We start from the raw sequence: 12,620 nt of genomic DNA on the forward strand, positions 1-12,620 counted from the left end.
TCCGAGTATGTCTTTGTGTGTTTATGTGTTTGATTCAGTGGAGTGGTAGCATTATGTGAGGCTGGTTTTGTGGTGTGTGTAGTTGCCTTCTCCTCCTGTCTGGTCTTGCCAGTCCTGAATTGAGAGAGCTCAGCCTCCAGTTTGGCTAAATAGCTACATCTCTCGCAAGTATTTGTGTTATGTGGGAGGAGGAGAGGGTTGTCTGTGTACATGAGGCAGTTATAACATTGCCTCAAGATTCCCAGATTCACCAGCTGGACCGGAGAGAAGATTGACAACTGACCTTGGGAATGGAGAAAGGAGATTCTGCCAATAGGGATTGTGTCAATTAGGGATACAGACAATAGGCAAGAGGGGGCTAGAATTTACTGGAGATAATCGGCAAAGGAACCAAGGTACTGGGAGCAAATAATTAGAGAGGGAAAGATAACAGTATGGGAAGAGGTCAAGAATTTACTTGGATTGCAGTCTAGACATTGCCTTCCCTATCAAGAACTGATATTATAGTATAGGCAAAGAGAAAGAAATAGGGGTATCCTAACTGAAAGACCAGCATCGGTACAGTTTTTAGTAGAATCTAGAACAGAAGCTGCTATTAAAAAACAGACAAAGAGTACAACGTATAAAATATTGCATGATAACTGTAAGAATCAATCAAAGGTTAGAAAGCACTGGGAAAAGAGACTGGATAAGCGATTCACAAAGAAACATTGGGGGGATAATGGTTTGTCTCCCAAATATGGAACAAAGTCTAGAATATTTAGGATCTTTCCTTGCAAGTATTTACATAGGTATTCTTATACCCCAAGTAGACTATATTTTCCTTAAAGATAGCAAATGTTGGAGGCGTGATGAGGAAGAAAGAAGTAATTGGAAACATATTTTTTGGGAGTGTAATGAGATGGCAGACTACTCTATCGGAAATACTGGGTGAGCAAACTGGTATAACTAAGGAAATTATTTTTTGAGCTATGATGCAGAATCGCAATTGCCTTAACATAGTAGGGCCTTGCTGAGTCTACTTATGGTGGTTGCCAAAAAAGCAATCACTAGAAAATGAAAATCAAAGAATAAACCAACTAAACCAGAAGTAGTGAATACAGTAACAGAGATAAAACTGCAAATGCTATCTTTAGAAAAGAAAAGAAGTGAAAAAATGGAAATTGTGGGAACAATACATGCAAAACAACATTCTGCAAGAGGAATGAGGTCTAAAAGAAGGCAGGATTTGAATGAGCTATGTAATGTTTGACTGACAGTGACTGGATAGATTATAAGTGATGTATTATGTTTGCAACTAAAAATATGTCAATATGGTTTGTTTTCATGTATATAAATGTATGACTTTCTATGTCACAAGTGATAATTTAATAAAGATATTTCTTGTTTAAAAATATCCATTCAAATCAGATAATACTACGCTGCCTTGTTCTACAGGCAAGATAAACTTATCCTATTTAAGTCTTGCCCTCTACCCCTCCAATATAAACTCCTTCAACCGTTTACTGATTATTGCCCACAACTTCTCCTCTGGTTGATAAAACTATGCCTGATCGGTATATAAAAGTAAACGTACTAAAAACATTGTCACTGCTTGTATCTTACTATCCATATCCATAAACAAGAGCCTCCGGCTTATCAGTTTTATATGACCTTTTGTTTAGTCTCTTCGCACATATCCTATCACCAGGAAAGTCATGATAAGAACTCTGTGACTTATGAAACCATGTCTTTTACCCAGTCCTCTGATTCCTAGAGAAGGATCTCTGAGGGGTGGAAAAACCACTGCAGAGAGAGTTTTACCATCCAGCTGGCTCCTAGTCAGCGTGTCTTTAACTTTAGGTTCAAAACGTGTGGAGCCATCACATGAGGTGCTGATCAAGGATGTTTAAAGCCTTCTACAAAATCACAACACATCCAGTATGGTAGGTCCTGTGCCTGCTACTCTGGTTGAGTCACCAGCTGCATTATAAAGAAGTTACACAGCCACTTTAGAAGTTGACTGTAGAGTAGAGAGATGGGAGTCCACCTTCTTCTGAGCATCCACAGGCAATAATCCATAAAGAGACTTGGAGAGTTCCTTAGTTAAGTCTCCCTTTAATCTGGTAACGTGGACCAAGTAGTTCAGCAATCTAGGTGCAAAGGTCACTAAGGTGTAAGTCCATTTCCCAAATCTGTCCAACTCCCTGGACTCCCTGTTTGGGGGATGAACAGAGGAACTTTCCTTGTGTAATTCCTTTGTGGTGACTACTGCTACAACCATAACATATGCTGGTGGACCTTTGCTCCAATGTTTCCTGTCCTTTGGAGCAGCTAAAATCCTGTCTGGCATTTTGAGTACTGGTTCTACCATACCAGGGTTCATAAATGCCCTATGCATCATGAGATCAATGAGGGGATCAATGGGTGGTACCACCTAGGACGATGCTGAGCTGGAACCACAGGCTTCCAGAAACACAGATTCATCTGGTGAGGGATCTTTGCTGGACCATTCCCTTCTCTGTTTCATAAGTTCAAGGATATCACCAAAAGTGACATCTTCCAAGGAGGACTGGGGAGACCCTTCACCTTAATCCAAATCTGTATCCTCTGTGAAAGACTGTTTGCATGTCTGTTTCTTATGAACTGGTTCTGTTGTGAGATTCTGTCTGCATGTCTGTTTCTTGTGAACCGGTACTGCTGGGAGATCAGAGGGATCAGAATCATACCAGGAGCTAATACACCATGTGGTTCTAGAAGCCTGTGGTGGTGATTGTACTTGTCTTGGAGGATAACAAGAAGAACAGGAAGAAGCAGGATCTAGCTGGAGTTTGTATGGACCCGAGTTGGATAAAAATGCCTTCCCCTTGGGCATGGCCAAAAGCTTCAAAAGGCTGAAGCTACTGTTGGAACCAAGGGTCTTCCACAATCTGAAGATGAAAAGAACTCTCAGCACTGATAAGCACCTGCCCCAAAGTTGACCTCAAGTCAAAGTTGTCTAGTACCAACACCCTGAGGGGGAGGGATGGCTCTGAAAATCACAGCATCAAACTGTCCCCTCGGAACCTGGTACCGATGCTTCAGCTCTGAGTCTCTTCTCAATATGTGCATCTCATAGTCAAAAGATAGAGCGAAGCTGCCATTTTCAAAGCAGATTATACACTGTGCATTGACATAAGCAATCCAGAATCAGCTGGATCCAGAAGCACCAGAAACAAAGGATGGACCATAATGGGAGAAAGGGGTAGAATGTCCAATAGTCAGTATGTTCCAAGGGAACAGTACCAAAAGAACCCTAAGATGGACTTGTGTACTCAGAAAATGTCTCTTCATCCTGTCAGCATCATGTTCTGTTAGGCTCCAAGATGATTAAGCAGATGATGCCACTGATGATGGTCTGGAATACCTTTTTTCCTAAGGACAGGAGGATACAATCTCGGACTCACAGCTCCTGTGAGAACTGGGGGTGGAGGAGACACAGGACAGATCCAATCTGCTGGTTCCAAATGGGTGCATTTTGGATCGGCCTGGTCTGGTCTGTAGAACACTTTTTAGGTACACCAGAAGGAGACTTGTCTGGTCTTCCTAACTGATTCTTCTTTTCCCTTTTGTTGTTTATAGGTCAATATCATTTACAGATGCACAAATGTTAAGAAAAGGAGTGGTCAACAACAGCACATAGATGCGAGAAATTCCATGAAAATATTTATGGTAAAGAAAGTTCAAGTGGAAACAGAATACAGAGCTTTGTAAAGCATATTCACAAAGTCCTTGGACAAAGCATCCTCAAGACTGCACAATGAAAAACAGACCATGTAAAAAAAGCTACATACAGCACACACGTTAAGTACAGCATAGTTCCCAGAAATGCATAAAGAACTGCAAGAGAAAGAAGTGCAAATTATGGACAATTCATCAGTTACAAAGCAGAAGACAAAGAAAAATAATTTCAGATGTGTACTGATACTGAACTCAGGAATGTATTTCCTGAAATACATTACAGTGCAAGGTTGGTCAGAGAAAAATTATTAGTAAAGAAAGAAATATGGCTTTATTATTCTTTCAAGGAAGAAATAGTTTTTGTTTAGGGCCTGCTTTTCAAAACTGACAAAATAATAATTCCCAGTCCAGTATAGAAAACAAATGCTTGAAACAAAACATGAATCCATCGGGAAACAGTTAAGTGCAAGGAAATAAAATGCTTTGTCCATGATGCCACCTCAAATAAAACAAGTAATAAGAGCTGTGCCATCAGCGCTACAAACACAACTATCAAAAGAAAGAAATGCTAGCATACTTACAAATGCTAGCACACTGAAGTACCAGATCATCTGTAGAGTCACGTGGGCACAGATTTTTTCTAGCTCAGATAAGTCATAGATGTCATATGTAGACTATTATTCCAAGTTTCCAGGAATAATTAAACTCACAGATATAACAAAAATGCAAATGTAAGAAGTGTCATAATGTTTATGCCTTCAAGACAGGAGTATACCTGATGTCATACCTAACAAAATCTGCAACACGTAGGTGTGAATCCAGACGATTTGTGAAGGAATGGGAATTCGGATATGCAATGTCCAGTTCCCACTTTTCACAAACCAATGAAAAATTACAAAGAAAATAAATATGATAAAGAGCAGTAACAAAACATATGAAGACGGTTATCTTCCAGTTCTGGAACATAGGTATACTCTACTGCAGGGATTAATTTCACTAGCTCAACAGCTCATGGACAGAAGTTAGAAGAGCAGACTGAATACTTCAACTAAACTACTGATACTGGAAAATCATCACAGACAAAAATACTTATTTTCATGAGGAACGCATTAAAGGACAAGCTTTTACAGATTGGAATTAAAAGCAATACAAAGGCTTTGGGAAGATGAAGTTGCTTGTAAATCAGCTGAACCAAAACCTAATTATAGTTCATGGAGAAGATGAACTGTACAGAAAAAAAACACAGGCATTTCTACTTCTCCAGACAGACAAACATGTCAAGGCTGAAAATACAGAACAATCAACTACAACAGTCGCAAGTAATCCTGCTGCAAGAAAACAGACTATAAAAACTGAGATGATAAAGTGCTGCAGAGAGAATCTCCTGAAGTTGTTTCTCCAAAGGAAGCTATAAATGCAACAAGGATTGCTCCAAAAGGAAGATCTGTCCTGTGTACTTATACATGCAACCTGATTTCCTAAATCTTGGTGTGAAAAATCCTTCTCTAACAAATGTAAACATATCCAGTGGATGTGCTTTCAGCCCTTTGTTTAAATTCTCCAGATGAGGTAGACTGGTGAAGAAACCAGGCAGATGGATGGACTGTTCCAGATGAAAAAAATCATTACAAAATCTATTTTCAATGTGCACTAAAGCCTTTATGTAGATGTAAAAAGAATGGGATGTGCTTAGTATAAAGTTATAACTCACAATGATCAAAGGAATATAATGCATGCTACCCACAAGTAGGGAACAGTACGCACGCACACACACACACACACACACACACACACACACACACACACACACACACACACACACACACACACACACACACACACCCATCTATATATAGACAGAGAATATAACACACAGTATTATAGTGATTTCATGTTGATGAGTTAAAGTACAGTTTTGTACCTACCATAAATGTAGATGTTCGAAGATCCACATTGCTGCAGTCCTTACACTTTGGTAGTCCGCTGTCCTCGGTCGGCCCGAATATCAAAGTATTAGGCTGACGTCGGTCAAGGCGCATAAGACTGACATCAGGACGTCAGGGTACATATGCGCATGACCGACGTCATATCCTCAGTCTTTTCTTGCCCCAGATGTCAGAAGACCCTAAACAAAAAGGTCAAAACCAAAAGACAACCAAAAAACAACCAAACACCTGTGTACTAAGTATATGTACAATATATACAAAATTCACAATATGTACAACCCAAACCACACAACCGCCTCTAACTACAGAGGGGAAGGAGGGAGGGTAAATTGGACTGCAGCAATGTGGATCTTCGAACATCTACATTTATGGTAGGTACAAAACTGTACTATGTTCTTCATCTCACATTGCTGCAGTCCTTACACTTGGGTAGAATCCCAAAGCAGAGAAAAGGGAGGATGGCAAACTATAAAGCAGTAGGAGCTGCCAAAATGCCCTGTAAAATTGCAGTGGCAAAACCAGCCCTCGATTTAGAGTAAAGAGGAAGGTGATAATGCTTAGAGAAAGTATGCACTGAACTCCAAGTAGCAGCCTCCAAAATATCTTTAGTTGCTACCCCCCTTAGAAAGGCTGTAGAAGTGGCAGTAGCCCTAGTGGAATGAGGCCTAATCCCAGCTGGAATCTCCTTACCATGATGGGAATAACAGAAAGCAATACACAACCCAATCCACTTAGAAATAGTCTGTTTTGACACAGGCTTGCCCTGAGAACTCAAAGCAAAAGAAACAAATAACTGCTGAGACTGCCTGAACCCTTTAGTTCTGCTCAAATAATATCGCAACTGCCTGTGTATATCCAAAGTGTGCAAAATCTTTTCCCCTTTATTTTGAGGGTTCGCATAAAAGGTAGGCAAATGAATAGTTTGGTTTAAAGCCACACTAGAAACCACTTTAGGCATAAAGGAAGGATTAGTACGCAAAGATACCCTATCCTTATGGAAGATTAAGAAAGGCTCAACTGCCATAAGGGCCTGTAATTCAGAAACCCTTCTCGCAGAGGTAATGGCCAACAAAAAAGCAGTCTTCCATGATAAATATTTCAACTCAGCAGTAGCTGCAGGCTCAAAAGGTTGTAGAGTGAGTTTCTCCAACACAAAATTGAGATCCCAAGCAGGAGTAGGAGCTCTCCGTGGGGATCTTATATTCTTTGCCCCTCTAAGGAATTGCTTAAACAAAGGATGAGAAAACAATGGTGGGTCACAGTCATAGTGAGCAGAAATTGCTGCAGCATGAATCTTAATAGAAGAGAAGGACAAGCCTTTGTCCAGTAACTCAGTAAGATATTGAAGAGCCACACTTAAATTAGGCTTAGAAACATCAAATGCTTTTGCTGCACTCCAAAATAAAAATCTCTTCCATTTATCTGCGTACACTTTCCTTGTACTAGGCCTTCTGGCCTCCAAAATAACATTCAAAACTTGCTGTGGAAGCTGAGACCCTCCAGGGTTTAAAACAGAATATGCCAGGCTGTCAGGTGAAGAGAGTGAAGTTTGACATTGAGTAAATGACTGTTCTCCTGAGACAGCAGGTGTGGAATCAAGGTAAAGGCCATGGAGGCTCCTGTACCAGACTTCTCAGTAGTGGGTACCAGTGCTGTCGAGGCCAATCTGGAGCTATTAAAATCATCTTTGGCTTGTCCTGTCTGACCTTCAGAAGTACCTTTGGGAGGAGAGGCAGAGGTGGAAAGGCATACACATGAAGATTGCTCCAATTGAATGAAAGAGCATCCACTTTCCAGGCTGTGGGATGAAAACTTTTGTGCAAAAGTTTGGCAGCTGGTAGTTTAGTGGAGAAGCGAACAGATCTATGTCTGGAGTTCCCCATGACACTGTCAATTTCTGAAAAACTTGAGGATCCAATTTCCACTCGTGGGGATCCATTATTTGTCTGCTCAACACATCTGCTAAGGAGTTCTGTGCTCCGGCAGAAACCTTGCCTGAAGATTTAGCTGTAAACTGAGAGCAGTCTCCCACAAAATCACTGCTTGTCTGCACAGAGGATAAGAATGTGTTCCCCTTGCTTGTTGATGTACCACATGACAGTTGTGTTGTCTGTTGAATCAACACCTGCCCTGGAAGAAGTAAATCCTTGAAAGCTATTAATGCAAATTGGACTGCTAACATCTCCTTCAAGTTGATATGTAGATGTAGAAGTCTGGCAGGCCACGTGTCTTGTATCCACTTTCCATTTAGATGAGCTCCCCAAGCTTTGTCTGAGGCATCTGTCGTTAGAATCTGACTCGCCTCTGGCCGGGTCACAGAGAGTCCCTTGTTTAGGTGACATTCCTGAGCCCACCACAAAAATTCCTTTTGAATGCAAGGTATTATCTGAATGACAGTGTCCATATCTTGGCAGTGCTGTGTCCATACATTTTGAGATACCATCGTAGCTTCCTCATATGCAGTTTGGCATTGGGAAGCACCAGAATACAAGATGCCATGAACCCCAAGGCTTGAAGGACTGTCCTTGCAGTCAGCCTGGACTGATGAAACAATTGATGGAAGTAAAGAGAAAGATTCTTTTGTTTGTCCGGGGTCAAAAAGGCCATCTGGGATGCTGTATTCAGTCTCACACCCAGAAAGCACATGTCCTGAGAGGGTACTAGACTGGACTTTATTTCGTTCACAGAATACCCCAGGCATCTTAGCACTGCTATCACATAATGTAGATGATGAAGAAGTTCGTCCTTTCCTTGAGCCAGAATCAGGCAATCGTCCAAATAAGGATAGATCTGTATTCCTCTTAGCCTGAAGAAAGCTATCACTGGAGCCAGAACCTTCGTGAACACTCTGGGCGCAGTAGATAAGCCAAAGGGCAATGCAGAGAACTGATAATGAGAAGTTCCAGCCCGAAAACGTAGATACTTCCTGCAACTTAGCCTGATAGGAACATGAAGGTAAGCCTCCTTGAGATCCAGAGTCACCATCCAGTGATCTTTGCCCAGCAGAGGTAAAAGCTGTTGTAACGTCAACATTTTGAACTTGGGAATGTCCAGATAAGTGTTGAGGATAGATAAATCCAAAATTGGTCTCCACGTGTTCCCCTTCTTTGGTACTAGGAACAGGCGAGAATAAAATCCTAGGCCCACATCTGACAGAGGGACCGGTTGTATGGCCCCTATTTGGAGCAGCAGAGAAATCTGTTTGTGAGCCTCTATTCTTTGCCGAGGAGGAACGTCTGGCATGCCTTTGAAAGGAGGCAAGGTATGGAAATAAAACCTGTAACCTTGGTGTATGATATCCAATACCCATCTGTCTTGGGTAATTAAACTCCAATTTTCCTTGAAAAGTGCCAGCCTTCCTCCCAAAGGTGCTGCCAGACGAGAAGGCTCTGGCAGCTGAAAAGGTAGGTCATTGGGTCTGTTTACGAAAGGACTGACCCCTGCCCTCACCCGAAGACTGTGCAGGTGAACTCCCTATTCTAGGCCTGAATGAGCCCTGAGCTCTGCCCCTACCACGTCTAGACCTACCCCTAGACTGGGAATCATAAGAAGGATACGTCCACCCCTTGGTAGGCCAATTTCTGCTAAACTTCGGAGGCTGAACCTGCAAAAAATCTTTAACAGTCTGCATAGACTTAGCCTTGTCTTCTATTTTCTTTAAGACTGCCTCAACAGGTGAACCAAACAACACATCAGATTGTAAAGGAGCATCTAAAATCCTTGTCTTAACATGGTCAGATAAATTCTGATCCCTCAGCCAGGCGTGCCTGCGAAGAATTGACCCAGTGGCAGCCACCCTAGACGAGGCCTGTACAGCATCAAAACCACATTGCAAAGAATGCTTACCCACTTGTTCAGAGACATGTACCAAATCTTGTAACTCTTTACACTCAATACCTTCCGCCAGAGCATCTACCTTAGACTTCAACTGAGAAAGTAGATAGTTTTGGTATTTCAACATGTGAAACTGGCAATTCAGAGCCCTCATAGCTAGGGTGGAAGAAGTATAGACTTTCTTTCCCCATCTATCCAAAGCCCTGGCCTCTTTATCTGGAGGAACCGGATTTTTAACAACAGAAGCCTTAACACCCTTAGGCCCCTGACTAACAGTTTCTGGGTCCGCCCTAGGACTCTTAAAAGATACTTATGAGCTTCAGGCACCCTATAATACCTATCCGGTTTAACAGGAGCAGGAGGCAAAGAATCAGGATTAAGAGAAGCCTCTGCAAACACATCCTCCACAACATCCAGAACAGGAGGTATAGCCAAAGGCCTATGCTGGGGTAATTACAATAATTCCCTAAGCCTTTTCCTGGAATCAGAGAAGTCCTGACCTTCCCACTTAAAATGCTCCCTCATGGAATGAAGAGTCTCTGAAAAAGAAAAATCCTCAGGAGGAGAAGCAGAAGGAGTAGAAACATCCACATCAGAATGAGAATAAGGAGAATACTCCTGCAAGTCTTCAGCCGAAGACTCTGAAACATCTGAAGCCTGCTCAAAACTCCCCAACTCAGGTTCCACCCTAGGCCTCTTATCAGGAGGGGGCAAAGAACCTCTAATCAAAGTAATCAAATCTTCTGCCATTTTAAGCATATGCTTCTTGGGCACAGATCCTGAAGAACTAGGAGTGACACCAACTGAAGCTAAACCTGGCCTGCCTCTGGGAGAAGCCTTGGAAACAGAAGGAGAAGGCCTAACCACCCTAGGAAGGGAGGGGAGTACAGTAACCTGAGAAGCCCCTTCAGCCTGACCTGCCTCCTGAGAGGCCACATCCTGCAATAACAAGGTCTCCCCCTGGGACTCCAGAGAAACCTCCGGTGGAACCGCCGGCTCCACCGACACCTCTAAAGAACCGGCGTCCGGTACGGACGACTCGTCTTGCCTGGGCTTAGCTGCTTTATCCTTGCGCTTCTTCGAAGAAGCGGACGTCGGAGCATCCGACGGCATATTATAATTGCACCGCTTCCCGAAGACTAACCTGGCACAATCTAACCTTCTCTTAATAGTGCGCTTATTGAATCTAGCACAAAAGCGACACCCAACAACGTCGTGCTCAGGCCCTAAACAAGGAATACACAAAGTATGATAATCTCTATGCGGTATCTTTTTCCCACAAGAAATACAGTTATTCACTTTTTCTGACATCCGGTAAACCACTGAGGCAAGAAAAAACTAAAATATTCCCCAACGGGGTACTTAGCCAACTTTGACTCGGTCTGAAACTCCGAATTCGAAAAATTTCAGAACGCCGAACGGCACTTGCAACGCTGCTTCTGCATCGGACCACGCGGCAAAAAAGACTGAGGATATGACGTCGGTCATGCGCATATGTACCCTGACGTCCTGATGTCAGTCTTATGCGCCTTGACCGACGTCAGCCTAATACTTTGATATTCGGGCCGACCGAGGACAGCGGACTACCAAAGTGTAAGGACTGCAGCAATGTGAGATGAAGAACATCTATAGTGATTATCATGTCATGCTGCACACCCTTTCTTCTGTAAAAATCATAATGAATACAGACAACATGGAGGTTATACCACATTTCCAGTCTCCTGGGATGACACGGCCAATGCCAGCTTGTCTGGCTTGGAGTAAGGGGGTGGTTTAAGTTGGTTTGAACTTCCTATAAGAATACCATTGGGGAGAAGGCCTAGGATCATACTCCTGCAACAGGCAAACAGGGCTCAAGTCCATCAAAGAATGCATGCACACTAGATGATCATCACAGGTGAGCTGAAGCATGCATCCTCACTCAGACTCAACGACTCAACTTCGCATTTAATGCTCCATGGGTGCCAGTCAATGAGGGAAGAGAGGATGAGCATTAAAAAAAATAATGCAGTCCAATGGTCAAAGCTCCCAGCTCTTCCCTTTCTCAGCTGGTACGTTTTAATGATCAAACACTCAGAGACGAATATGTGTGCCTATTAAGGGGACTGGAGCTAGATGGTCTACGTGGATGGAGAAGACAAAACAGGTTTCAAAAAAACACATAAAAATGCCTCTACTTACTTGTATAAATCACACATGTACAGCCCTCATTTCCAGAACTGACTTAACTACTCACTGCATTTACATGACTACTCATAACATCCCAAGAAGGTAAACGTATGGTATACATACTTGATATTATTTTGAAAACAGAGTGTCTTCCAATCCTAAAACTAACCAAGTTTTACATCCTTGTGTGTAACACATATTACAGTAAGGTAGCCTTTTATAACTATGTTAAATATGAGAGAGAAAATCCTCTGAGCCAAACACTAAATGCTGCAAGAAAACAATCCCTCTCCATACAAATGGCAACAATGCAGCTTTCTCTGCAATAAGCACATATGAAACAAACACATAAGCACACATACTGGGAATAACTACAAAACCCAACCTACTAACCTTGCTGAGCTGGATCTGCTGGTATTGCTTCTGTTTCTCTAAAAACTGCTGCTGTTGCTGCTGCTGCTGCTGCTGTATAATAAGCTGTTGAAGTGCCTGCGGACTCTGCGGAAGGGGTGCTGACTGTGTTCGACTCAGGGGACGGTGATGTGGAAGCTTGTTCACAGCCCGCATGCTTGTAGACATTCTCTCTCCCGCCACCAATGGAGACTGACCATGTAACGGTACTGTAAGAAAAACATATACAGCAGATTGTTACTCCGGCAGTGAATTATTTGCTCAGAAAATATAGCAGGGTAGAATTCATAACAGCATTAGTATCACCAAATTTGTATCACAGAAGCTTCACATCAGTCTGAGAACAGGTTAAAAAAAAGACAGTGGATTTATCTGTCCCCACAGTACAGTTGTGTAACCAAACTCATCCTAACAGCAGTTCTTTGAGTACCAAGATGACTGCTGTGAACACTGATGGGGGTGCACATCTTCCTTGACTGACAGCTCTTGCAGATGTCAACAGAGTGACGCTGGGCACATCCTCAAGCCCAGAGCATCCAACAAAGGCATGGTTAACAGAAG

The 12,620-nt window shown here is 42.5% G+C and overlaps 1 protein-coding gene across 6 annotated transcripts in view; it reads right to left on the bottom strand.

The window, feature by feature from the left end:
- HDAC5 (histone deacetylase 5) overlaps positions 1–12,620 on the bottom strand; it is a 2,571,411-nt gene that overhangs the window by 477,172 nt on the left and 2,081,619 nt on the right. For all 6 annotated transcript variants that reach the window (XM_044055165.1, XM_044055164.1, XM_044055163.1 and 3 more), the window contains one exon: positions 12,042–12,268. In XM_044055165.1, coding sequence (XP_043911100.1) covers positions 12,042–12,268 — 227 coding nt within the window. The remainder of the gene's footprint in view (positions 1–12,041; positions 12,269–12,620) is intronic.

This window comes from Protopterus annectens, chromosome 13.part0 (assembly GCF_019279795.1).
Source record: "Protopterus annectens isolate FY-2018-M chromosome 13.part0, PAN1.0, whole genome shotgun sequence".
Classification (NCBI taxonomy): Eukaryota; Metazoa; Chordata; order Ceratodontiformes; family Protopteridae; genus Protopterus; species Protopterus annectens.